Below are 25,253 nucleotides of genomic sequence, written 5' to 3'. Positions count from 1 at the left end.
TTACCGTCATAGGTGACATAGGGGATCTGGAAGCCTCGGGCACTGTTAGCCTCGTTGGACTTGAAGTTGATCCAGAGTCTGCGGGAGCGGGCGGTGAAGGCTATAGGTCGCTCGTACGTCTGACACGTCTCATAGGTGGTGATGGATGTGGCCGACCCTGGAAGAACAGACGAGATACAGAGAAGATTGACAAAATACTTTGCACATTGGGTATGCAGGCACTCAATCTCAATCTGCTCTTATGATAATTTCCTCAACTTGAAAGCTTCTCAAGTAGACACCTTAAAAACTAAAACCTTAAAATTGAACTATGTATAGTACAGTATTTGTTGTTTGAGAATTTTCAGTGTTTATTGAAACCTAGATCCGATCTTTATAGAGTGGATTGATATTGTGGTTGTGGAACACCCCACTGGGTTGAGAGGAGGCTGGTGATGGGAGGACGGCTCATAATAATGGCTGGAATGTAGTGAATGGAATGGTATTAAACACATGTGCTGGGTTATATGAGAGGTGCTTACAGTTCTTCCTCATAACCAGTACGTCTCCACACTCATCCTCTGATGGCAGGAAGATCTCAGGCACCACCATGAGGATCTTGCGCTTGTTGGGTGGGTTGATGATCCAGATACATTCCACATTAGCTGGGTAGTTTCCGGGGTAGTTGGGCGACTCAATGTAACCTGTGAACTCGCCCATCTCTCCTCCGCATTCTCGGTCTAATGTACACACACACACACATACACACAATAATACAAGTTATTAGTGAATCCATCTTGAGTTTTGGAAAGAGAGTCAATATTTCAAAATAAAATACATATTTCTATTTGGCTAGATAGATAAAATAAAATAAATTAATTTGTTACGTGTGGACCAATTCCCTTTAGGGTAATTTATGCAACCTGGATTTTTAATTTAATATTCATAGAAAAGGTATGCAAATTAAGGCTCAAGGCTACATTTTTGAAAGTCCAAAATAAAAAGTGATTCTGTCAGAAAATGCATTCTGTATGCAAATAGCAGGTTTATACAATCAGGAACGTACTCTTGCACTGAGAGACACTGGTGGCCCCATCAAAGTCTGTAGTGGTGTTACCAGGACAGGTGATGCAGTAGTTCTGTCTGAACTCTGTCTGGTAGCTGCCCAAAGGGCAGCGAATACAGCGGTGCACCGTAGTGTTGTAGTAGTGGCCAGGGGAGCACTGAACTGCAGAGAGGAGAGGAACACACACATACCCACACTTACAAACCAAATCTGAGGTGAAATAATATTAATGGCACAGATGTGAGGATAATATGACGTAACTGACCTTTGACCTCACAGTCATGGAAGGAGCTGGACCCCTCCCGTTTGGTGCTCAGCCCCCCTCCGCAGGGGAAGCATAGGGTCCGTCCCAGGTCAGGCTGGTAGGAGCCAAACGGGCATGGCTGGCATGGCTGAAACCCATCACTGGAGAAGTAGCCAGTAGGGCACTGACCTTGATGTAGACAACAGTAACAAGACACTTTCAGTCAGATAGAGATGTACAGTACCCTGTGCTGCACTTCACTATAGGTTACTGTACAATGTTGGCACATGCAGACATATGAATGGATAATTAGTGCAGTCTGCCATCAGGGGTGTGTATGTACCTGCACAGGAGGAGATGTTGCGTGCTCCGGCAGGTCCATGCCCATCACTGCCAGGGCACAGGTCACAGGCCAGCTGCCCCTCCCTCTCCTGAAAGGTGCCAGGTGGGCACTGGATGCAGCGCTCCTGTTCCCCTTGGTAGTACGATCCTGGCAAACATCTGACTGAGAGAATAGCCAGGAGGGGTCTGGTGAGAGAGCTATACAGTACACACACTGACACCAAACACTCCTGGCTCCAAACTAACTAGCACACCACAGCTCTGGAGATGTTTTTGTATTCAGTACATGAGACTATATGAATACATAAGTACACACGAGTCATAAATAGTCATGAGAACCTATGTCAGTTTATGGTTTGTGTCACGACAGTGTCTTGACTGTTTATGCCATCTGTGATATAATAACATTTTCGTACAGAATCATGGTCTGCATGGTAACTGGTGACAGAGAAAGATGGCTGCCAAACTGGTCTTTCTTACCACAGCGTCCGCTGTCCTTCTCCCGTCCTGGACCACAGTTCTGGTGGCCTGAGGCGACCTGGGGCAGCTTCTGGGCCACCTCGTACTCCAGCCCAGCCACGCGGATCAGGAAACGCTCCTGGTTGATCGACTTCTTCAGGGCCTTGATGTATGTCTTCACTTGCTTCTCCATGCGCTGGCGCAGGCAACTCAGGTTACAGCTCCCTATGGGGAAGAAGGGACAGTACATATTACCAGATCAATCAATCAATTCATCAATTAATTACTTAAGCAATTAAAGATGAATCAATCAGTCAATCACAGTGTCAGGGAGGTATATCCAAGCAGACATCTTGTAAATCTCAATACTGATTGACCTGTGGTGTCTCCTGGCTTGACCTCCGCCTCGAGCTCCAGGGTGATGCGTGTCACTTCTTTGTTGGTGGGGTTACGGACACGACGCCCTTTGGCCTTCTTGGAGGAGTCACATTTGAGGTTGACAAACGTAACCAGGCAGTTATTGCAGGGCTGTCCACTTCCTAGAGACACATTATTGTAAAACAACATTGTAAGTTACTGTCAACATCAATGCTGGGTCTTTCATGGGTTAGGGGTGGGGTGGTCTGTTAGCAGAATATGTTAGACAGATTACTGGCTTCATCGCAGATAATCACAGTGAGGGTTACTATGTAGCAAATACACAGAGACCCACTTACCTACAAATTTGCTGTTGAATATGCACACACTGAATATGAGACATACAGAAAAAAAGAATGCACTGTAGTTGAATTGTCAGTTTTTTTGTAAGGTCATCATTACCAAGGTCTGGAATGTAGGCCAGATGTGGCCCCTCACCTGGCCCCAGCGCTCGGCCCCTGTCCTCAGCCCTGCCTGTCAGCTTGGGGTGCAGGTGGCACTTGGCATCTTTGATCTTGAAAGAGGCGGTCTGCTTCACTGGAGGGGCCCCTGTTTCTACAGGCAAACAGAGCAGTGCAGGTGGATGGGTGTAGAGGAGGACCACACTACAATAGAACCATTCCGTCCACAACAGTTGCATATATGCAGTGGCACAGATAGGAACAATATACAAACCCATTGATACTGACCACAACCCCTAACCCTAACCCTAGATCCATCTGCAACCCTAACCCTAACCCTAACCCTAGCTACATCTGCAACCTTCTACCTAAGTCCTAAGAATGCCTCTGTAGGACACTGTACCTATGCAGCTCGGACTGCTGCTTGTGTTCAGTCTGGCTGGGGATTTGCCTCGTAGGATGGGGATGCCACAGCTCACTGTATAGCTGCTGTCAGATTCTGTAAATGATCCAACATATCTTTACAGCTTCAGTCAGAAGTCATTTAAATCAACAGCACACAATGTTTGAGATAGAAACTGTAACAATGTGTATTAACGCTGATATTGTATATGGATGCCTCTACCTGCCAGATAGTGAGCCTTGGAGGTGCAGGTGAGGGAGCAGCTCTCTTTCTTGCCTGTTTTACTGCAGGTCAGAGTGGTCTTGGGAGCTAGGCCAGGCAGACATTTCACCAGCTCTGAATGAACATAAAAACAACATCACAATCATACACTACTCATCAATTACAACATCCTTTCCATGACTTTGGAACCAAGCCATAATGTGTGTTTCTATGTACTGACCACCGGGTGGTGGTGTTGTTACATACCAATGCAGTCCTTCCTGTTCCAGTGCAGCTTGTATCCAGTTGGACAAGTACACTCATAGCTGCCCTGAGTGTTAACACAGCCATATTTACAGCTACCTCGGTTTATACTGCACTCATCAATATCTGCAGAGGAAAATGGACAGTTATGACCATGTACAGGTAAACTTTAGTAAATACTTAAGATAAAAACTTGAGATACAAAATATTTTGAAATCCAGTGCTGAGTTAATTAAGCAATTAAAACATCCCAGAATGCTTAGGGTTATGCATAAAAATGCCCAGTTGCTCATTATTTTGGCTACCATGGCAAGAAGAAATACATATCTCAAAAGGGGTCTCAAATGAGCATGGGGGTATAAAGGGTGTGTGTCTCAGTCACCAGATCTCAACCCAATTGTAACACTAATGAGAGATTCTGGAGCGGTGGCTGAGACAGCTTTTCCCACCACCATCAACAAAATAGAATTTCTCATGGAAGATGGTGTCACATCCCTCCAATAGAGTTCCAGACACTTTTATTATCACAGTTACCTGTATGTCTAGACCCAGCATCCAATACACTCATATGAGTGGAAATCCACAAGGCAACAATTCAACACATCAAACACATAGACATGCAGTACCAGTCAAACGTTTGGACACACCTACTCATTCAAGGGTTTGGAATGCTTTTCCAACAGCCTTGAAGGAGTTCCCACATATGCTGAGCACTTGTTGGCTGCCCTTCCTTCACTCTGCGGCCCAACTCATCTCAAACCATCTCAATTGGGTTGAAATTAAGAAAAATTAAGAAAAACCCTTGAATGAGTAGGTGTGGCCAAACTTTTGACTGGTACTGTATGCACACTCACTCACTCACTCACTCAGTTCTACTGTCAGTGATCACTTCTACAAAAGATGAATGTCTGTTTTGATAAACAGGCCTGATTTCTCATTTGAATCCAGGACGTGATATCACTGCTTTGCATTTCCCCTTTGTCAGAAACTTCTCTTCCCACCAAAGTTCTCTCTCTTTGGGAAGAAGAACACTTGGAGGAACCAGAGAGGAGTAAATGATAATAACTTTTTAACACACATAAACCAAAACCAAGGCAAGGCGGTGTGGCTCGGTGCTGAGGACGAGGAGGACAAGGCAAGGCGGTGTGGCTCAGGGCTGAGGATGAGGAGGACAAGGCAAAGCGGCGTGGCTCGGTGCTGAGGACGAGGAGGACAAGGCAAGGCGGTGTGGCTCAGGGCTGAGGACGAGGAGGACAAGGCAAAGCGGTGTGGCTCAGGGCTGAGGATGAGGAGGACAAGGCAAGGCGGTGTGGCTCGGTGCTGAGGACGAGGAGGACAAGGCAAGGCGGTGTGGCTCAGGGCTGAGGATGAGGAGGACAAGGCAAAGCGGTGTGGCTCAGGGCTGAGGATGAGGAAGACAAGGCAAGGTGGTGTGTCTCTGGGCTGAAAATGACACGGCAAGGGGGTGTGGCTTGGTGCTGAGGATGAGGGGGACAAGGCAAGGCAGTGTGGCTCGGGGCTGAGGCTGAGGATGATGAGAACAAGGCAAGGCAGTGTGGCTTGGTGCTGAGGCTGAGGATGATGAGGACAAGGCAAGGCAGTGTGGCTTGGTGCTGAGGATGAGGGGGACAAGGCAAAGAGGTGTGGTTCGGTGCTGGGCCAAGCCAGGCTTAGTGACAGGGACACCAGGAGAGAAACACAGATAATAACCGTGATTGATGATGTGGCCTGCTGATAGAATATCGATTAGCTTGATTATTCAGCGTGAATAAAACAGTCTGCAAGCCTCCACTGCTCTCTCCCACCATGGAGATGATGACTTCATCAATAGTGTTTGGCTGGGGTTGTGTTGCCACAAAGCAAAGGAGATGTATCTGTCTGTCAAGCTGCTTGTCTGAAGAAATCTGACCTTCACCTTGAATAACTCCATTTAATGAGAGAGAGAGAGAGAGAGAGAGAGAGAGAGAGAGAGAGAGAGAGAGAGAGAGAGAGAGAGAGAGAGAGAGAGAGAGAGAGAGAGAGAGAGAGAGAGAGGGAGTGGGAGTGGGAGTGGGAGTGGGAGTGGGAGTGGGAGTGGGAGTGGGAGTGGGAGTGGGAGTGAGAGAGAGAGAGAGAGAGAGAGAGAGAGAGAGAGAGAGAGACAGAGAGAGCGAGACAGAGAGAGTGAGAGACAGAGAGTGAGAGACAGAGACAGAGACAGAGAGAGAGAGAGAGAGAGAGAGAGAGAGAGAGAGAGAGAGAGAGAGAGAGAGAGAGAGAGAGAGAGAGAGAGAGAGAGAGAGAGAGTTTCTATTTTTCTTCTCAAGCTTGAAATGTGAAAAAAACTTTGAGTAAACCTTTGTCAAGCCCTCTCTACAGCAAGCTCTGTTTTTCTTTCTGTTTGCTCAGAAGAAATCAACTCATTCATCCCAGAGGCCAATGTGGGATTGGAGAATAAGAGGGGAGAGTCAAAGAGAGAGAAGAAAAAGACATTCAGATTGACATGAATGCTGACCTCATGCATCATTATTGTCTGTGGATGATATCATCCGCTGGTGTCAAAGACATTACTCCAACTCCAGGGGGGAACGAAAAGAAACATGAAAATGAGCTAGCTCACCCGCCGGCTCTTGCTTCCTTCAATAGGCATCAATACCTGTCATCTCCCTGACACGCAGACACACATTCTTCTGCCCCAGACTCCAGTGAGACTGAGAGGCTGTAGAATAGGCTAATCACAGTTTGACTGTGAAGGTCAACAGTAAACAGAGGGCACCATGTCTGTAGAGAATGGGGTACCTTGTCTTCTTAAAAACTTCTTAGGGCTAGGGGGCAGTATTCGGAAGTTCGGATAACTGACGTGCCTAAAGTAAACTGCCTGTTACTCAGGCCCAGAAGCTAGGATATGCATATAATTGGTAGTATTGGATAGAAAATATGGCCGGCAAAAACCCGAGGAGAATCCATCCGGATATTTTTTTTTCGAGGTCACCACCTATTCAGACACTTGTCTATGGGATTTTCATAGCAAATCCTCCCAGATTGCAGTTACTATGGCTTCCACTAGATGTCAACAGTCTTTAGAAAGGGTTTCAGTCTTGTTTTTTTTTAAATGAGCTAGAATTTGTAGTTTTTCAAGGTGGCTCTCATTTGGACTGTAGTCTTGTGGCACGCGTGGATGAGGGCGCGCACTTCGTTATTTATCTCCGGTATTGAACATACTATTCTCCGTCTTAAATTGTATAATTTATTTACATATTAGGGTACCTGAGGATTGATTAGAAACGTTGTTTGACTTGTTTGGACGAAGTTTATTGGTAACTTTTTGGATTGCTTTGTCTGCATGTTGAACGACTGGAATGACTGGAACGACTTTTTGGGGATATAAAGAAGGACTTTATCAAACAAAAAAAACATTTGTTGTGTAGCTGGGACCCTTGGGATTGCAAACAGAGGAAGATCTTCAAAGGTAAGTGATTTATTTTATCGCTATTTCTGACTTTTGTGACGCCTCTGCTTGTTAGTAAAATGTTTTTAAAGATTTTGTTAGCTGTCCTCAGATAATCGCATGGTATGCTTCCGCCGTAAAGTATTTTTGAAATCTGACAGAGTGGCTGGATTAACAAGAAGTTAAGCTTTTAAATGATGTATGACACATGTATTTTCATGAATGTTTAATATTAACCATTTTTGTATTTAGAATTTCGCGCTCTGCAATTTCACCGGATGTTGTCGAGATGGGGCGCTATGCTTATCAAGTGATTGTAACCAAGTCAAATACAATACAAGTCAAATACAATAAGTTGTATTCTAATGATCAAATATCAACTTGGTTTTATGTAAACAACATATTGATTCATTCAGATGGAATAATCAGACAGTAACATCTACTCTACAGCTAGCGTATCACCTCATACATGCCTCTCTCACTTTAACGCCACAGTGTAACTCCACCATGTGGTTTTCCTGTCTCAGTCAGGGTAGTCTCTCTCACATGTCAGCTGAAGCCAGTGATGACAGGCCTCCACAGCAGGTCACTGACCTAATAGGGGTTATTTACAGAGTCCATTGTTAAGCACTGAGCAGCAGTCTCTGGAGTGTTTGGCAGCTATATTTCAACTGATAAACTACGGTGGGGAATAACACAACCTTGGTTACTGCTGTGGAAGAGGAGGTGCAGGGGAAGCAACATAAATCTCAGGGTTATCTAACAGTTCCGACAGTGTAGACTAGAAGAGGGAGGGAGAGTCATTCATCACCAGTAGGACTTTTCTAGAATGGCACACAGATACACACACAGCTCTTATGCCAGGCAACTATTCTGCCCTCTCATTCACACATATTACATTCCATGTGCTGGAAATATGCTATCATAACATTCCTGCATTGGTAGACCTGTCAAAACGAACAAGAATGGAGAAGAAATAATTGGAAAGCTATGTGTTTTGTGTGTGTACATAGTCTGTCGCTCTGTCTCTCACTCTCTCTGTCTCTTTCTCTCCCCTCTCTCTCTCTGTTGCTCTCTCTCTTTGTCTCTCTCTCACTGTCTCTCTCTCTCTGTCACTCTCAATTCAATTTCAATTTAAGGGCTTTATTGGCATGGAAAACATATGTTAACTTTGCCAAACCAAAGCAAGTAAAGTAGATAATAAAAAAAGTGAAATAAACAATTACAATTTACAGTAAACATTACACTCACAAAAGTTCCAAAAGAATAAAGACATTTCAATGTCATATTATGTGCAAATAGTTAAGTACAAAAGGGAAAATAAATAAACATAAATATGGGTTGTATTTACAATGGTGTTTGTTCTTCACTGGTTGCCCTTTTCTTGTGGCAGCAGGTCGCACATATTGCTGCTGTGATGGCATACTGTGGTATTTCACCCAATAGATATGGGAGTTTAACAAAATTGGGTTTGTTTTCGAATTCTTTGTGGATCTGTGTAATCTGAGGGAAATATGTGTCTCTAATATGGTCATACATTTGGCAGGAGGTTAGGAAGTGCAGCTCAAATTCCACATCATTTTGTGGGCAGTGTGCGCATAGCCTGTCTTCTCTTGAGAGCCAGGTCTGCCTATGGTGGCCTTTCTCAATAGCAAGGCTATGCTCAAGGAGTCTATACATAGTCAAAGCTTTCCTTAAGTTTTGGTCAGTCACAGTGGTCAGGTATTCTGCCAATGTGTACTCTCTGTTTAGGGCCCAATTGCATTCTAGTTTGCTCTGTTTTTTTGTTAATTATTTCCAATGTGTCAAGTAATTATCTTTTTGTTTTCTCATGATATGGTTGGGTCTAATTGTGTTGCTCTCCTTGAGCTCTGTGGGGTCTATTTGTGTTTGTGAACAGAGCCCCAGGACCAGCTTGCTTAGTGGACTCTTCTCCAGGTTCATCTCTCTGTAGGTGATGGCATTGTTATGGAAGGTTTGGGAATCGCTTCCTTTTAAGTGGTTGTAGAATTTAACGCCTCCTTTTCTGGATTTTGATCATTATTGGGTATCGGCCTAATTCTGCTCTGCATGCATTATTTGGTGTTTTACGTTGTACATGGAGGATATTTTTGCAGAATTCTGCAAACAGAGTCTCAATTTGGTGTTCGTCCCATTTTGTGAATTCTCTCTCTCTCTCTCTCTCTCTCTCTCTCTCTCTCTCTCTCTCTCTCTCTCTCTCTCTCTCTCTCTCTCTCTCTCTCTCTCTCTCTCTCTCTCTCTCTCTCTCTCTCTCTCTCTCTCTCTCTCTCTCTCTCTCTCTCTCTCTCTCTCTCTCTCTCTCTCTCTCTCTCTCTCTCTCTCTCTCTCTCTCTCTCTCTCTCTCTCTCTCTCTCTCTCTCTCTCTCTCTCTCTCTCTCTCTCGCTCTCTCTCGCTCTCTCTCTCTCGCTCTCTCTCTCTCGCTCTCTCTCTCTCTCTCTCGCTCTCTCTCTCTCTCTCTCTCTCTCTCTCTCTCTCTCTCTCTCTCTCTCTCTCTCTCTCGCTCTCTCTCTCGCTCTCGCTCTCTCTCTCTCTCGCTCTGTCTCGCTCTGTCGCTCTCTTTCACTCTCTCTCTCAATGTCCTACACCTCCTCTGAGAGACCCTCTGCTGAGAGGTCTCTGGAGACAGCATCAGATTCAGACCCGTGATACACAGACCATCAAAGGGCCGCTGAAACAGCCTGATGTGCTCAAACAGGTCCCTCTCTCTCTGCCCTGCAGATCTGGCACACACCATCAAGCACGTCCTCTTATAAGAGTTGTTTGTTTTAGTGCAACTGTGTACTACTCATGTCACAAAATCAAGGCTAAATCAGTCTTCCTCCAACTCGGGATTGCCAGCATTAGACTGACTGGTCTGATGAGCAATATGGAATAAGGAGCCATACAAACAGACTACACAAAATACAGCTGGTATAAAAACTAGATGAAGTAATGCCAATGAATATTCAAGTTACGAGGGATAACGATCTAGAGAAAGTGTGGTGGGCTGGGTGAGTAATAGTGTACAGAGACCTGGAGAGGCGGGAGAAGTGCCACCTTACCTCCACAATGTGCCAGACCGTAGAGAACATAGCCTTTATGACAGAAGCACTGGAAGCTGCCGGGGGAGTTGACGCAGGAATGGTCACACGCCCGGTCAAAAGAACACTCGTCAATGTCTGGGAAGAGGGGAAATATAGAGACATGGGTATGAATTCACATTATTCACATACACAACTTCTTACAACTCATTTAAGATTTTATAATGAGAAAAAAAAAAGATTTATGGCAGCTTGGATTAGTAATAAATTGCAATGCGACCTGGCAAATAACAAAATGTTTTTTAAAATTGAAAATCATTTTGTTTGGAATGAGACATTGGTTGACAGTCTGAGCAGGAGTCTGAGCAGGAGTCTGAGCAGGAGTCTGAGCAGGAGTCTGAGCAGGAGTCTGAACAGGAGTATGTTTCCTCTACTGATAACAGGAGCTTTGGACCATTTTTCAATTCTCGAACTACCTGTCAATCATTTCCCCATATTACTGTTTCGTCCACTAAAAAAATGACAATTTAATGAACATTCCCTCTAGCTCACTATCTTGAAAATGTCTCATTATTTTGTTCTGAAGCCAATTGGAAATAATTTGTCTGAGAAGCAGAGAGTCATGAATATGTCTGTCTATAGGAAATAGCCCATACCTCTCCAGCCAACTTCCCTGACCCTGCCCCATGCCACCCAGCACTGCATTGTTACTTTCTCTATCCGTATTCCCTGACCCTGCCCCCTGCCACCCAGCACTGCATTGCTTTCTCTATCCGTATTCCCTGACCCTGCCCCCTGCCACCCAGCACTGCATTGTTACTTTCTCTATCCGTATTCCCTGACCCTGCCCCCTGCCACCCAGCACTGCATTGCTTTCTCTATCCGTATTCCCTGCTTGTCTTTATCAGATAAATGGAACACCACTGGACTCATAAATGCACCTATACTCATACATATCATTCTCCATGCCTGTGAATACATTGGAGCTGAGACCATTAACATAATACAGGAAGTTAGGTGGAGGACATTGGGTTCAGAAGCCTACCATCCGATGTTTAAATGACTGCAATTACCAGTGTTGGGCAAGCTACTCTGAAATCATAGTTTACCAAACTACACTGAACAAAAATATAAACGCAAAATGTAAAGTGTTGGTCCCATGTTTCAGGAGCTAAAATAAAAAATCCCAGACATTTTCCAGAAAAAGTTTTTCTCTCTTTGAGGGAGCGTGCAATTGGCATGCTGACTGCAGGAATGTCCACCAGAGCTGTTGCCAGAGAATTCCATGTTCATTTCTCTACCATAAGCCACCTCCAATGTTGTTTTAGAGAATTTGTCAGTACGTCCAACCGGCCTCACAACCACAGACCGCGTGTAACCACGCCAGCCCTCCACATCCGGCTTCTTCACCTGCGGGGTCGTCTGAGACCAAAGTGGGCGGGCCTATACCCTCCCAGGTCCACCCATGGCAGCGCCTCTGCCCAGTCATGTGGAATCCATAGATTAGGCCCTATTGAATACATTTTTATTGACTGATTTCTTTATATGAACTGTAACTATATTTTACGGATGCGACACAGCCAATGAGTTTTCTACTTGACAAGCCTCTTGTAAGAACACCTCCAACCAAAGAAGTGGGCTTGGGTTGAGATTAAACGCCATGTCCATTAAGTGATCAGTTTTCAAAAGAGTAGACAGGGAGTCTTCAGTGTGGCGGGAGGAACACAGGCTGATGTCGAACATGAAGAGGAGATATTCATTCAGGTAAAGAATTGGAAGTGATCTCCACTTCATGTTCACGTTGTGAACTCTCTTTCACAATATCTTGAATGGAATCATATTTCTGTTTAACACTGGGCTACTGAGAAAGAGATGCTTTTCATGTATTGCCACATCGGTTTATTATTTTGGGGCTCAGTAGAGCTTTAAGGGGCAGTGCAGTTAAAAATGTGATTGTACATTTTTTAAATGATATTTCCACACTATGTGGTCGAAATAACACTCAGAAACTGTGAAAATTATGATAATGCCCTTGTTGTGTAAGAGCTGTTTGAATGAAAAATCCTGGAATTTCAACCTGTGGGATGGAGTTTTTGGCCCAAATCATGAAATCCCAATCTGACCAATGACCAGTCATCTTATATTTGCATACGTATCCTCCTACTTTGAATGGGTAAGTGGGTTTTGACTAAATGGGATACAGCATTTGTCAAATTTGACTTTTCGTAGCAGGTTAAGATAACTTACGCAGCAGGTTAGGAGAATTAACGTAGCAGGTTAGGAGAAATAGGTTAAGGTTAGGAAAAGTTTTGAAGGCAATTTGACAAAAGCTGTATCCCTTCTAGGGTAAGCTGGGTAGGCTCTAGCTGTGTATGTACATATATTTAAATTTGTATCAACACACCAACACGATCAGACAGAGCATTTCAATGGCAAAAGGGAAAGGGAAATAAATTATAAAAATTATATTTGGTTATTTTCAATAAATAAAAACACACAGTGATTTATTAGTCATACAGTGATCATTTAAAAATACAGTAATGATTTTTTTTTTAATCTAAAATGTAAAAGACTGCGTGAAGGCTTTAAGAGCTAACTTTTACTTAGCTGTCAAAAATAGAATTAATTGGCATCTAAATGGCATAATTTGTTTCGTTTGAAAGAGCTCCTCTGGGATATTGGGATGCTAGCTAACATCTCAGGACTGGGGTTGACTGGGTACATGCTTTGCTGCTGGGACATACTCTATCCAGCTCTGTTCAATATGATTCAATGGGAAGAAGCAACCTGTAGCGTTGTATTGTACTACACTGTACAAAGTAAGGGATGGGCTTGGATGTTTCAGGATGCCTGGGACTATGTTCGTTGTTTACCAGCAGGTAAGGTAAGGTATGCAGTGGTTGGCAGGGCTTGAGACCCATGGTGTACGTGCAGATGAGGAACACACTGAAGGAACAGTGGCTGCTGTTTTTTTAACACAACACAGGCAGAAACCCCCTTGCTTGCTCCCTCAATCTGAACAATCTCACATTTCTACAATTGTGGTATTTATGGGGTGCCAGGCATATTACTGCATAAGATTTTTTTTAAATTTAAAAACAAGGCCACAGGGTTTCTTCCGCCAATCCTCCTCCGTAGCAGCAATTACGCTGACTCACGCTGTGCCAAACTGGCCTACGAATCACCCCACCATCTCCTCTTCCCCCCTCAGCTACACAAAATAACAATCCTTCAGAGCAAATAAATGTTACAACAATAGAATGGTGAAACAATGCCTGGCCGAGGCTGTTTACACAGAGTAGATAAGGCCTAGATGCTCCTCCTGGGGGAGACCTAGTAGGATCTGATAAGGGCCCTCCGACACCGCCCTCATAGGGATTAGCAGGGGATGAGGGGAGGGTAGGGGGGAGGAAGGGTCGAGGAATGCCTCCAAGCCCTGGACCAGGCCAGACATGTCGCGTCTTGATTGATGGGCCGTGGGCCGCTGACAGCTGGGAAACACAGTGGCCGTTCAAAGCAAGATAAACGGGGTTGTGGAGTTCAGTTTATACATCCCAACACCTTACTACAGTATGCACTTTGTGTACTGTAGTAGGTTCTTCTTTTTACCGAACAGCACAGCCACATCTCTAATAAGTCAGGACTTATTAGGATTGTTTTTATAGCTATTTTACTCACGTATGGCACTGCCTTCAGGTGGTATAGATAAGAGTGTTATTTGGGCCTATGCTTAGCACATTTCCCTCTTCCTTTTTGCTCCCCAAAGTTCCAAACAACAATGCCCAGCCAGGCCAGATCTCAGCTAGGTAGCGTGGGAGATGGTCCCTGCTCCAGTCACCCAGCTGGGTCTTGGACTGAGGAGGTGCTGACCACACACCACTTACTTAAGAATTATACTGAACAAAAATATACATGCAACAATTTCTAAGATTGTACTGAGTTACAGTTCATATGATGAAATCAGTCAATTGAAATAAATGGATTAGGCCCTAAGACAGATACAGATTCCAGGAAGCTCCGAGCATGCACAAAACAGCTGGCACGCATATTCATTTTCAACTTCTCCTTGTCCCAGTCTGTAATCCCCACATGTTTAAGATGAGCACCATCCTTCCTGTCCCCAAGAACTTTAAGGCTTCATGCCACAATGACTACCGCCCTGTAGTACTCACTTCTGTAATCATGAACAGTAGTGGAGAAGGTGGAAAGTTTTAAGTTCCTCGGCATACACATCACGGACAAACTGAAATGGTCCACCCACACAGACAGCGTGGTGAAGAAGGCGCAACAGCGCCTCTTCAACATCAGGAGACTGAAGAAATTTGGCTTGTCACCAAAAACACTCACAAACTTTTACAGATGCACAATCGAGAGCATCCTGTCGGGCTGTATCACAGCCTGGTACGGCAACTGCTCCGTCCACAACTATAAGGCTCTCCAGAGGGTAGTGAGGTCTGCACAACGCATCACCGGGGGCAAACTACCTTCCCTCCAGGACACCTACACCACCCGATGTCACAGGAAGGCCAAAAAGATCATCAAGGACAACAATCACCCGAGCCACTGCCTGTTCACCCCGCTATCATCCAGAAGGCGAGGTCAGTACAGGTGCATCAAAGTTGGGACCAAGAGACTGAAAAACAGCTTCTATCTCAAGGCCATCAGACTGTTAAACAGCAGTCACTAACATTGAGTGGCTGCTGCCAACATACTGACTCAAATCTCTAGCTACTTTAATAATTAAAATTGAATGTAATAAATGTATCACTAGTCACTTTAAACAATGCCACTTTATATAATGTTTACATACCCTACATTACTCATCTCATATGTATATACTGTACTCTATACCATCTACTGCATCTTCTCTATGCCGTTCGGTCATCGCTCATTCATATATTTATATGTACATATTCTTATTCATTCCTTTACACTTGTGTGTAAAAGGTAGTTGTTGTGAAATTGATTACTTGTTAGATATTACTGCACTGTCGGAACTAGAAGCACAAGCATTTCGCTACACTCGCATTAACATCTGCAAACCATGTGTATGTGACCAATAAAATTTGATTTGATTTGATTTATGAAGTGTTATGAGAGGCTGGTTATGGCACACACTAACTCCACCATCATACCAGACACCCTAGACCCATTCCAATTTGCATACCGCCCCAACAGATCTATAGATCGCAATCTCAATTGCTCTCCACACTGCCCTCACCCACCAAGATAAGATACTGTACCTATGTGAAAATGCTGTTCATTGATGTCACGCCCTGACCTTAGTTCCTTTTTTATGTCTCTATTTTGGTTTGGTCAGGGCGTGAGTTGGGGTGGGCATTCTATGTTTTGTGTTTCTGTGTGTTTGGCCGGGTGTGTTTCTCAATCAGAGGCAGCTGTCTATCGTTGTCTCTGATTGAGAACCATACTTAGGTAGCCTTTTTACACCTGTGTTTTGTGGGTAGTTGTTTTCTGTTTTGTGTTGCTGCACCTTACAGGACTGTTTCGTTTTCGTTTCACTCTCTTTGTTATTTTGTTTAGTGTTTCTGTTCTAATAAAAATAACATGAACACTTACCACGCTGCGCTTTGGTCTGATGACTACTCTTCATCCGAAGACGAATATCGTTACAATTGACTACAGCTCAGCGTTCAACACCATTGTCCCCTCCAAGCTCATCACCAAGCTTTGAACTCTGGGTCTGAGCACCTCCCTCTACAACTGGATCCTGGACGTCAACACAGGGGCCCCACAGGGGTGTGTGTTTAGTCCCCTCCTATACTCCCTGTTCACCCAGGACTGCGTGGCCAGGCATGACCAACACCATCATCAACTTTGCTGACAACACGATGGTGGTAGGCCTGATCACTGGCGACGATGAGTCAGCCTACAGGGAGGAGGTTAGTGACCTGGCAGAGTAGTGCCAGATCAACAGCCTCTCCCTCAACATCAGTAAGACCAAGGAGCTGATCGTGGACTACAAGGGGGGGAGGACTGCAGTGGAGTAGGTAAAGAGTAGGTCAAGAGTGTCCAAATCACTAAAGACTTAAAATGGTCCAAACACACACGCACAGTAGTGAAGAAAGTGCGACAGCGCCTCTTCCCCCTCAGGAGGTTGAAAAGGTTCAAAGCTGTACCATTGAGAGCATCTTGACTGGCTGCATTACTGCCTGGTATGGCAATAGCACCATCCTCGATCTCATGGCGCTACAGAAGGGGGTGCAGACAGCCCAGTACATCATTGTGGCCGAGCTCCCTTCCATTCCGGACATCTATATCAGGCGATGTGGTAGGAAGGTCCGGACAATCGTTAAAGACTTCAACCAACCAAGCCATAGACTATTCTCACTGCTTCCACAAGCGGTACCGGTACATCAAGTCTGGCACCAACAGGCTCTTGAACAGCTTCTATCCCCAAGCAATAAGACTGATAAATAGCTAACACAATAGCTACACAGACTATCGGAGTTAGCCTTGTATCTTTATTTACCTATTTGTATTTTTGCACTGTATCTATGCACACATAGAGGGCCATACACACTCACAAACACTCACTCCATCATCAGCTCACTCACACATACATTTATACTGACTCTACACACAATCACACCCACTCACATACAAGCTGATGCTACTCTGTTCATCATACATCCTGTTGCCTAGTCATCTTACCCCTATACATTTCTACCTCTATCACTCCAGTATCCCTGCACATTTTGAATATGATATTGGAACTGACCCTGTATATAGTATGCTTACTTAGTATGTTCTTCATATTTCTTCTTATTTCTTGTGTGTTTTTCTAGTATTACATTGTTATTGATTATTGCATTGCTGGGTTTTGAGTTTGCAAGAAAGGAATTTCACTGTACTTGTGCACGTGACATTAAAAACATGAAACTTGATATGCATCTGTTGGTCACAGATACCTTAAAAAAAAGATAGGGCATGGATCAGAAAACCAGTCAGTATCTGGTGTGACCACCATTTGCCTCATGCAGCGCTAAATATCTCCTTCGCATAGAGTTGATCAGGCTGTTGATTGTGGCCTGTGGAATATTGTCCCTCTCCTCTTCAATGGCTGTGCAAAGTTGCTGGATATTGGCGGGAACTGGAACACGCTGTCGTACACGTTAATCCAGAGCATCTGAAACATGCTCAATGGGTGACATGTCTGGTGAGTATGTAGGCCATGGAAGAACTGGGACACTTTCAGCTTCCAGGAATTGTGTACAGATCCTTGCGACATGGGTTTGTGCATTATCATGCGGAAACATGCAATTGCAATTGTTTGTTGTCTGTAGCTTATGCCTGCCCATACCATAACAGTACCGCTACCATGGGGCATTCTGTTTACAACGTTGACATCAGTAAACCGCTCCCCCACACGAGGAGGAGGCTTATGGTAGAGAAATTAACATTAAATTCTCTGGCAACAGCTCTGGTTGACATTCCTGCAGTCTGCTTGCCAATTACATGCTCACTGAAAACTTTAGATATCTGTGGCATTTTCTTGTGTGACAAAACTGCACATTTTAGTGTGGCATTTTATTGACCCCAGCACAAGGTGCACCTGTGTAATGATAATGCTGTTTAATCAGCTTCTTGATATGCAACATCTGCCAGGTGGATGGATTATCTTGGCAAATGAGACATGCTCACCAACAAGCATGTAAACAAATGTGTGCACAAAATCTGTGAGAAATATGCTTTTTGTGTGTATGGAAAATCTCAGGGATCGTTTATTTCAGCTTATGAAAAATGTTGCGTTTATATTTTTTCAGTATAGTATATTGCTGTTGATGTTAGGACATTGGATAAAGGTGTCCACTCAAAAAAAGATCTGCACAAAAAACATTAAGAAAAAATGGCCAAGATGGCCACTATATTGACAGTTACCTATCAAGGAAGTACAGTAAGATCATGTGGAACTACCTAACCATGATATATTAACAAAACACCTCTTCACACACTGTAAACAAACAGTCCACTAGAATAACACTATAGACCTGCTAAAATCCCTGTCTCCCTGCCATGGACCAATCAGTCAGTCAGTCACCCAGGTGTAGCAGACACCCAGGATTACTGCAACAACCTGACAGCAATTTAGAGAAATTAAGCTTTTCTCTCTTTTCTTTCTTTTCAGTTGTCAGGGAGCGCAGGAGGGATAGGAGCTGGCGGAGTAGACTAGACGGATGAGTCTGTAGCCAGCGTGGCGCGGTGTAGCACGGGGTGCAGCAGAGCGTGTTGGCCTGACAACGCCTCACTCAACAAGAGGCCAGCTTTATCAACACCCCTCATCTGCAGACAAAACAAACTGTTCCTGACAATCTCCACACTGTTCCCAAGTAGCTCCCCACACATACAACACAACACCACCCTTCTCCTCTCAGCTCGGAATATTCCCAAGACCATACGGCTGAGTTGGTTGGAGGGAACATTAAAGATGTGTTTTCTCCCTTGAGCCATATTGTATGTGTTAAATGTGAAACGCTTTGGGTAAAAGCATCTGCCAAATTATGTAAATAGATTCCAAATGAGGAGAGAAAGATTGCTCCCCCAAATAGTCAGGTTCATGTACCTTTACATGCTCTAAAGTTACATTATAGAAACAGTTGGTCTCCATACAGTGAGTTGAACAGCATACTTGGTATAGATGTGCATGTTTAGGATGATGTGTTTCAGGGTTGAGCCCAAGGCATGTCCCTGATATGCACCAGCCTTGACACTGATTGACAAGGCACATCGTCTATTTTTCCACTCAGAATGTCAGTTAGCTCAGTTCCATAGTTCCATGGTTCCATAGTTCTGCATGGCACACTCTTTATTTGTTCTACAGCTGGCTCCCCCGGCTCCCACCGAATCTCAGAAACAAACAAGCCAGATAGATACCTGGTTCTGCAGCTTCCCTCAGCGTGCTGAAGCCAAAACAATTAGGAGGAGGAAGTCAACGTATTATTATCACGACTATGCTATTACCTTCCAATTCACCTCAGTAACATGGTGAATAAACCTGCTGAACTCATAACCATCTGAAATCTATGTCATTAGCTGAAGGGCACACAGAACAGGTAGTGGTCACTGGGACATTGGATCATGAGCAGTATGACCAGGTCTTGTTAGGTCTGTTTTCTGACCGATGATTGGTTGGAGGGATGGGCTCCTACCTTGGCATGTCCTCTCATTGGTCAGCAGCTTGTAGCCCTTCTTGCAGCTGCACTCGAAGCTGCCCACTGTGTTCCGACATACGTGATCACACCCCCCGTTGTTCAGGCGACACTCGTCAATGTCTGCGGACAGAAAACACATACAGTACATAGCATTCACTTTAATGCACAGACGGGGAGAGAGAGAGAGGTGGATGGGAGAGAGGGAGAGGGGCAGAGAGAGAGAGAGAGAGAGAGAGGGGAAGAGAGAGAGATAGAGAGTAAGGATGTGATGTGTGTTTGATGGCTGAAATATGCATGTGTGATGGATGACTCTGGGGCCCAGGCAGCAGGCGAGAACAGAACAAGGGTGTTAAGTAGAGGACAATGGTGCACACAGCTGAGTGGAGATCCGTCCCAGAAAGAGAAGAGAGAGTTGCACAAGGAAAGTGCATTAGAGATTTTCCCTTAGGGCCGGCATTAAGACGAGTATGATCTGGGTCCACATGTTAGAATAGATCCCAGCCCTTACAGAGACAGCCAGGGGAGAACTATGTCTCAGCAGCACAGCCCGGCACAGCTCAACCGTTCTTTTCATCGTCAATAACCAATCAATACATCATATGGCTCACCCGGGACTGGCAGGTTGGGTCATGTTTCAGATTAAATCTTAAACATTGTCGTAAATGAGGCGTTTGTTTCTTGAGGGAGAGTTCAGTCCATCATCTGGTTAAAATAAATGCCTCAGAAATGGAATAAAATAATAACACTCTCTCTCTCTCTCTTTGTCTTCTCGTGCCAGTGCTCTCTGAGGTTGTTTTCCTTTTGTTTCCCCTGAAACGAAAACTAATAAAATCCAATGTACTTTTATCAGAGTTGTTAGCTTTAACGTTATGAGCACTGGAGGGGAAGCAGACTCCTATTCTTGGCTTCTTGGCAGCATCAAGTCTTGAGTTTCTCCACAGAGCTCTTCTGCTTCTTCTTTTCTCTCTCTGTCTCTTCTTCTAGGTTTTCATCTTCCCAAAATGTACTCCTAATCTAAATCCTTCTTACTCCAATGCTCTTCTTCGCATACATTTCCAAAAGCTTTTTGATACGTTTTGAGAAAATTAAGCTATTTGTGTTTAACAGTAGTAACAGGATACGGGCAGCTTGACAAAAGGATGTGCTGCCAAAGCAGTACCCATTACCTCAGGGTTATGGTCATACGAAATATATACACAGCATTAAATTATTGGCATCCTAATAAGACCTGGGCTACCCCTCAATCCCAATGTGAGAGCTCTGAAAGACCTGGGCTACCCCTCAATCCCAATGTGAGAGCTCTGAAAGACCTGGGCTACCCCTCAATCCCAATGTGAGAGCTCTGAAAGACCTGGGCTACCCCTCAATCCCAATGTGAGAGCTCTGAAAGACCTGGGCTACCCCTCAATCCCAATGTGAGAGCTCTGAAAGACCTGGGCTACCCCTCAATCCCAATGTGAGAGCTTTGAAAGACCTGGGCTACCCCTCAATCCCAATGTGAGAGCTTTGAAAGAGACGGAGGCAGCAAATAAGACAGAGGGGAAGAAGAAGGGCAGGGGAGGGAGGCAGAGTAGGGTGGCAAGGTGTGGTCAGGTGAGCCACACCTGGGGAACCAAACAGCGGCAGTCCTACACGCCTCAACAAGCCCACAATGCCTCCCTGATTAGAGTCTGTTAGGTCCCTGAATCCCGTGGCCACTGTGACTGTGGACACAATGTACATGGAGGGCTGTGGGGATGTAAGGGGAGGCAGTAAAGGAACCAGCAAGATAGATCAAAAGGAAAACATAGAAAGAATGATTGATCTGCAACCAGGTGATTGACAGGTGATTTTTGTTTGATAGGGTGAGGTGAGAGGGTGTGTGTGTTAGGTTACCTTTGCAGGTCTTGCGGTCTGGCTGGAGAGTGAAGCCTACAGGACAGCTGCAGCGGACTCCGGTCACTGCATCGTGACATGTGCTGTCACAGCCACCGTTGTTCACTAAACACGTCTCTGCAGAGAGAAACATACATCACAGTTAGACACACACACACACATGCACACGCGCACGCACACGCACGCACACACACGCACACGCACACTGGGATTTTATAGGTGGTGTAACTGTTCCCAAAACCGGTTGCTTGTTTAAAAGATGTCTATTAGTGTACAGTGTAGTTTCAAAGAGGATAAGAACAAGACAAATAAGAGACAGGAAGTGCTGAAGTAGTTTTCTCCTGTTTGCTCAAGGGAAGTGGACAAAGAAGACAGAGTTAGATAATGCACCAGACTAACAACAACACTATGGAGAATAGAGGATCAGAGTACTAAGAGCATAATGTCAAGACATAAACAAATGAGTGTGTGCGTGTGTGCATGTTTAGCTGCTCTTGGGAGCAGTGAGTTTAAAAAAACACCCCTATTCCTCCCCCAACTTCCTCACAGGACATCAACCAACTCCTCTCATGAAGACAAACCAGCTCTTCCTCCAGACAGTTGTGGTCAAAATATATATTTTTTACCCTGGCTTTGACAAGAGCTTCCAGGCATTTTGGGGATAAAAAAGCAATTTCGCCAGGCCAGTCCGTGCGTTAGAAAGATTGATTTGAGGAATGGAGGGTGGTCAGTCAGGGAAAGGAGGGCAGCTTGGCTGCCAGGCCATGCCTCATGACCTCATCTACAGACGCTGACACATTTCACGTAGGAGATAAGAGATTTTTAACAAATCGCAGAGGAGAAGAAATTTGATCACACTTTAAAGAGCTTGGTGTCCGTCTACTGTTACATTCTTTTGGCAGCCCTCACCAATAGCTTCAAAAACTGGAAAAATAACACCATTAAAAAAATAAACCTCATATACGATATCTTGCTCTAAGGGCAGCTGATCACTCACAGAGAAGCACATTGCATCACTTTTCCTCTAATAAGCTGAGGGATACCAGTCGGCAGTTAACTCACAAATAAGTCTATTAAAGACCCAAGAACCCATCTCATAAAGAGCACCGGAACAGCTGGCCTGGCTGTGGGCTTCATCACAGACTGCTGAGAGGGTTGAGACTGGTATGGAGAGGGCTTCTCACACGTGGCACCACAGAGGAAGCACAGCTGCCCAAGTCTCCACAGAAAAAAACTTTATATTTGGGGGAATACCTAGGCTAACATGACATTATGCTGCAGCGAGCAGCCATGATGAGGCAGACCAAACCGTCAAGGATCATAAATCAAGGAATTCTATCTAAGTGGGAGAAAGTGTTTAAGCATTTGTTGCTCGTTTCACTTCTGGTGACAGACAGTGGTATCACAGCAACACTGTGACAGAGACCCCAGGCAGTGTTCTGCTGGTATGGGCCTTCATGGGCCTGGCTCTGGCTGTAAATTAAAGACGATGGCTCAGCCATCCTGTGAAAGTCCAAGGGCTATGCGCTGGGGTAGAGAGAGAGAGAGCATTCCAAGTGAACCACGGTAGTGTTGTGTGGTGATGAGTGGCACAGCCTGTGTGTTTGTCCAAATTGCACACTGTCTGTGAGGCACAGAAAGTTGGCAGGCACGGTGATGCAGAACTGTCACGACATGCCTCCAAAATGCTTAGTGGGGCAGTTATCACACAAAACAGTAATGATCATGTGTTAAGAGGGTAATGAAACATTTATAACGATTATGGCTTGCCAAAAAAGAAGAGAGCGACACAAGCTCTGGTATGTGTGTGGGTTGGGTTTTCTGGATGCGGACCAGCCACGTCCACAGCTGTGGGCAGACCAGCCACGTCCACAGCTGTGGGCAGACCAGCCACGTCCACAGCTGTGGGCAGACCAGCCACGTCCACAGCTGTGGGCAGACCAGCCACGTCCACAGCTGTGGGCAGACCAGCCACGTGAGTTGGGGTGGGCATTCTATGTTGTTTTTCTATGTTTTGTTCTAGTCGTTATATTTCTATGTGTTTGGCCTAGTATGGTTCTCAATCAGAGGCAGGTGTCGATCATTGTCTCTGATTGAGAATCATACTTAGGTAGCCTGTTTTCCCACTGTGTGTTGTGGGTAGTTAATTTCTGTTTAGTGTTTTTGTTTGCACCTTACAGAACTGTTCGTTTGTCGGTTTGTTGTTTTTGTTCAGTATTCATTCTTTATTAAATTATTATGAATACGTACCACGCTGCACTTTGGTCCTCTTCTCCTTCCACCAACGACAACCGTTACAATAGCAATATGTTGTCATTTGACTGGCAAATTACACCTATGTGGTGATAAGCTTTGGTTGTTTGCCAAGGGGAGACATACCTCTAGCTGGCTGCTAAATAAAATACAATTGAATTTGGGTGGACATAGGCAATATGTCCAAAGTGGTCAATGCCCACCAATTGGATAGTCAAACAAAATATTTCATAAGCATATGCAAACAAACAAACAAACACACACACACACACACACACACACACACACACACACACACACACACACACACACACACACACACACACACACACACACACACACACACACACACACACACACACACACACACACACACACACACACACACACACACACACACAAACACTCTCTCTCTCTCTTCCAAATCCAAGCCTCTGAGTTCACCTAGCAGTAGTCATGCAGTTAGAATTGGGTTATTATGAAAATAGTACACAAGGTTATTTGGAAAGAAGGAAAATAATGTAGCAAATACTTTTTCAATAATAATAAAAAAAACACAATAGGATGATGACAACCCCTGCAAATGGTCTGCAAGTATCCTCTACCACCGCAGCTTTGAAAGCAACCAAAGGGTGAGCTTTTGTCAGGCTTGGCAGTATCGATTTCTGGGCTCATTTAGGGAAGCTCTTTGAGCTCTGTTTGAGCTGACTGAAACCCCGGCAGAGAGCACGAGCGACCATGATAACAACTTTCTTTTACTATTAGTTTAGACAAAATGACTTTATCTCTCTTAAAATACCTTGAGAGTGAATCTCCTTAGAGAATGCACTGCACGCGCCTCTATCGCTTTCGGTCTCTCTCTCTTGCTCTCTTTCTCCCCCTCTCTTATCAGGTTTTTGGAGCTTTGTAATTAAGTCATAAATCTCTCTGATATGCAGTGGTCTGATTCATTTATACAGATTTATGTGCTTATTTTTCTTGGCATTTCTGTCAGATCATAACAGCATAATTTATCCAGCAGACAATTTGGGTTGAAGTGTATTCTTCATGATTTGAATTGTTATGTAATCATATTTGATTGTTTCTCAATACAATTGATCATAATATTGTGTTTGATGGAGAAAGAGAGACTTTTATATACTATGCACCCCCTCTTAAATGTTCAGATAAATCTTGAAAGAAATATAAAACCTGTACTGTACATTTCTCCAAGTGGAAGTATACATTCCACACTATGTAACGGCATACATTTACAGCACATGATAACTTCCAAAATACGTGATTCTGTGCATCCAAAAAGTTGGATGGTGTAGGCCTACATGAAACTTTAGAACAGAGAGGTATTCTGTGTTCTGTCTATTGTGTGGCTGACTGTCAAGTCATGGCCATGCCTCTGGCTCCCTCTCAAGCACTAATACTCTGTGATAGCATTTCAGAACCGGCCACGGATAGCTGCTCGGCACAGGGCTTAATTCCCTTCATGGCAGTTGTATCAAAACACAAATAAACCACAGGCTCCTTCCTTGGCCTGTTTCTAAACAGCCATCACAGTAATTGGAAGAGAGGTTGAGGACTTTGAGTCAGGCCATTCACTTAGCCCAGCTATTACCAGCACATCCATTTACAGCTATCAAAAGATAGTCATATAACGTTTATGAAAGGGTCAGACAGAACAGATTGGCTAAGGATTAACCCTAGGTTGGGAAGGGC

At 44.5% G+C, this 25,253-nt stretch overlaps 1 protein-coding gene across 4 annotated transcripts in view; it reads right to left on the bottom strand.

Moving 5' to 3' along the window:
• LOC139557431 (signal peptide, CUB and EGF-like domain-containing protein 3) overlaps positions 1–25,253 on the bottom strand; it is a 121,257-nt gene that overhangs the window by 3,398 nt on the left and 92,606 nt on the right. For 2 of the 4 annotated variants that reach the window (XM_071372227.1, XM_071372230.1), the window contains 14 exons: positions 21,291–21,407; positions 19,413–19,535; positions 10,267–10,383; positions 3,780–3,902; positions 3,534–3,647; positions 3,312–3,407; positions 2,910–3,062; positions 2,468–2,629; positions 2,112–2,315; positions 1,633–1,794; positions 1,311–1,478; positions 1,046–1,207; positions 522–719; positions 5–157 (listed from right to left, as the gene is read on the bottom strand). In XM_071372227.1, coding sequence (XP_071228328.1) covers positions 5–157; positions 522–719; positions 1,046–1,207; positions 1,311–1,478; positions 1,633–1,794; positions 2,112–2,315; positions 2,468–2,629; positions 2,910–3,062; positions 3,312–3,407; positions 3,534–3,647; positions 3,780–3,902; positions 10,267–10,383; positions 19,413–19,535; positions 21,291–21,407 — 2,052 coding nt within the window. The remainder of the gene's footprint in view (positions 1–4; positions 158–521; positions 720–1,045; positions 1,208–1,310; positions 1,479–1,632; positions 1,795–2,111; positions 2,316–2,467; positions 2,630–2,909; positions 3,063–3,311; positions 3,408–3,533; positions 3,648–3,779; positions 3,903–10,266; positions 10,384–19,412; positions 19,536–21,290; positions 21,408–25,253) is intronic. The other 2 variants (XM_071372228.1, XM_071372231.1) reach the window with 1 other exon arrangement.

This window comes from Salvelinus alpinus, chromosome 28 (assembly GCF_045679555.1).
Source record: "Salvelinus alpinus chromosome 28, SLU_Salpinus.1, whole genome shotgun sequence".
NCBI classification, from domain to species: domain Eukaryota; kingdom Metazoa; phylum Chordata; class Actinopteri; order Salmoniformes; family Salmonidae; genus Salvelinus; species Salvelinus alpinus.
This window is presented reverse-complemented; position numbering and strand designations above follow the sequence as displayed.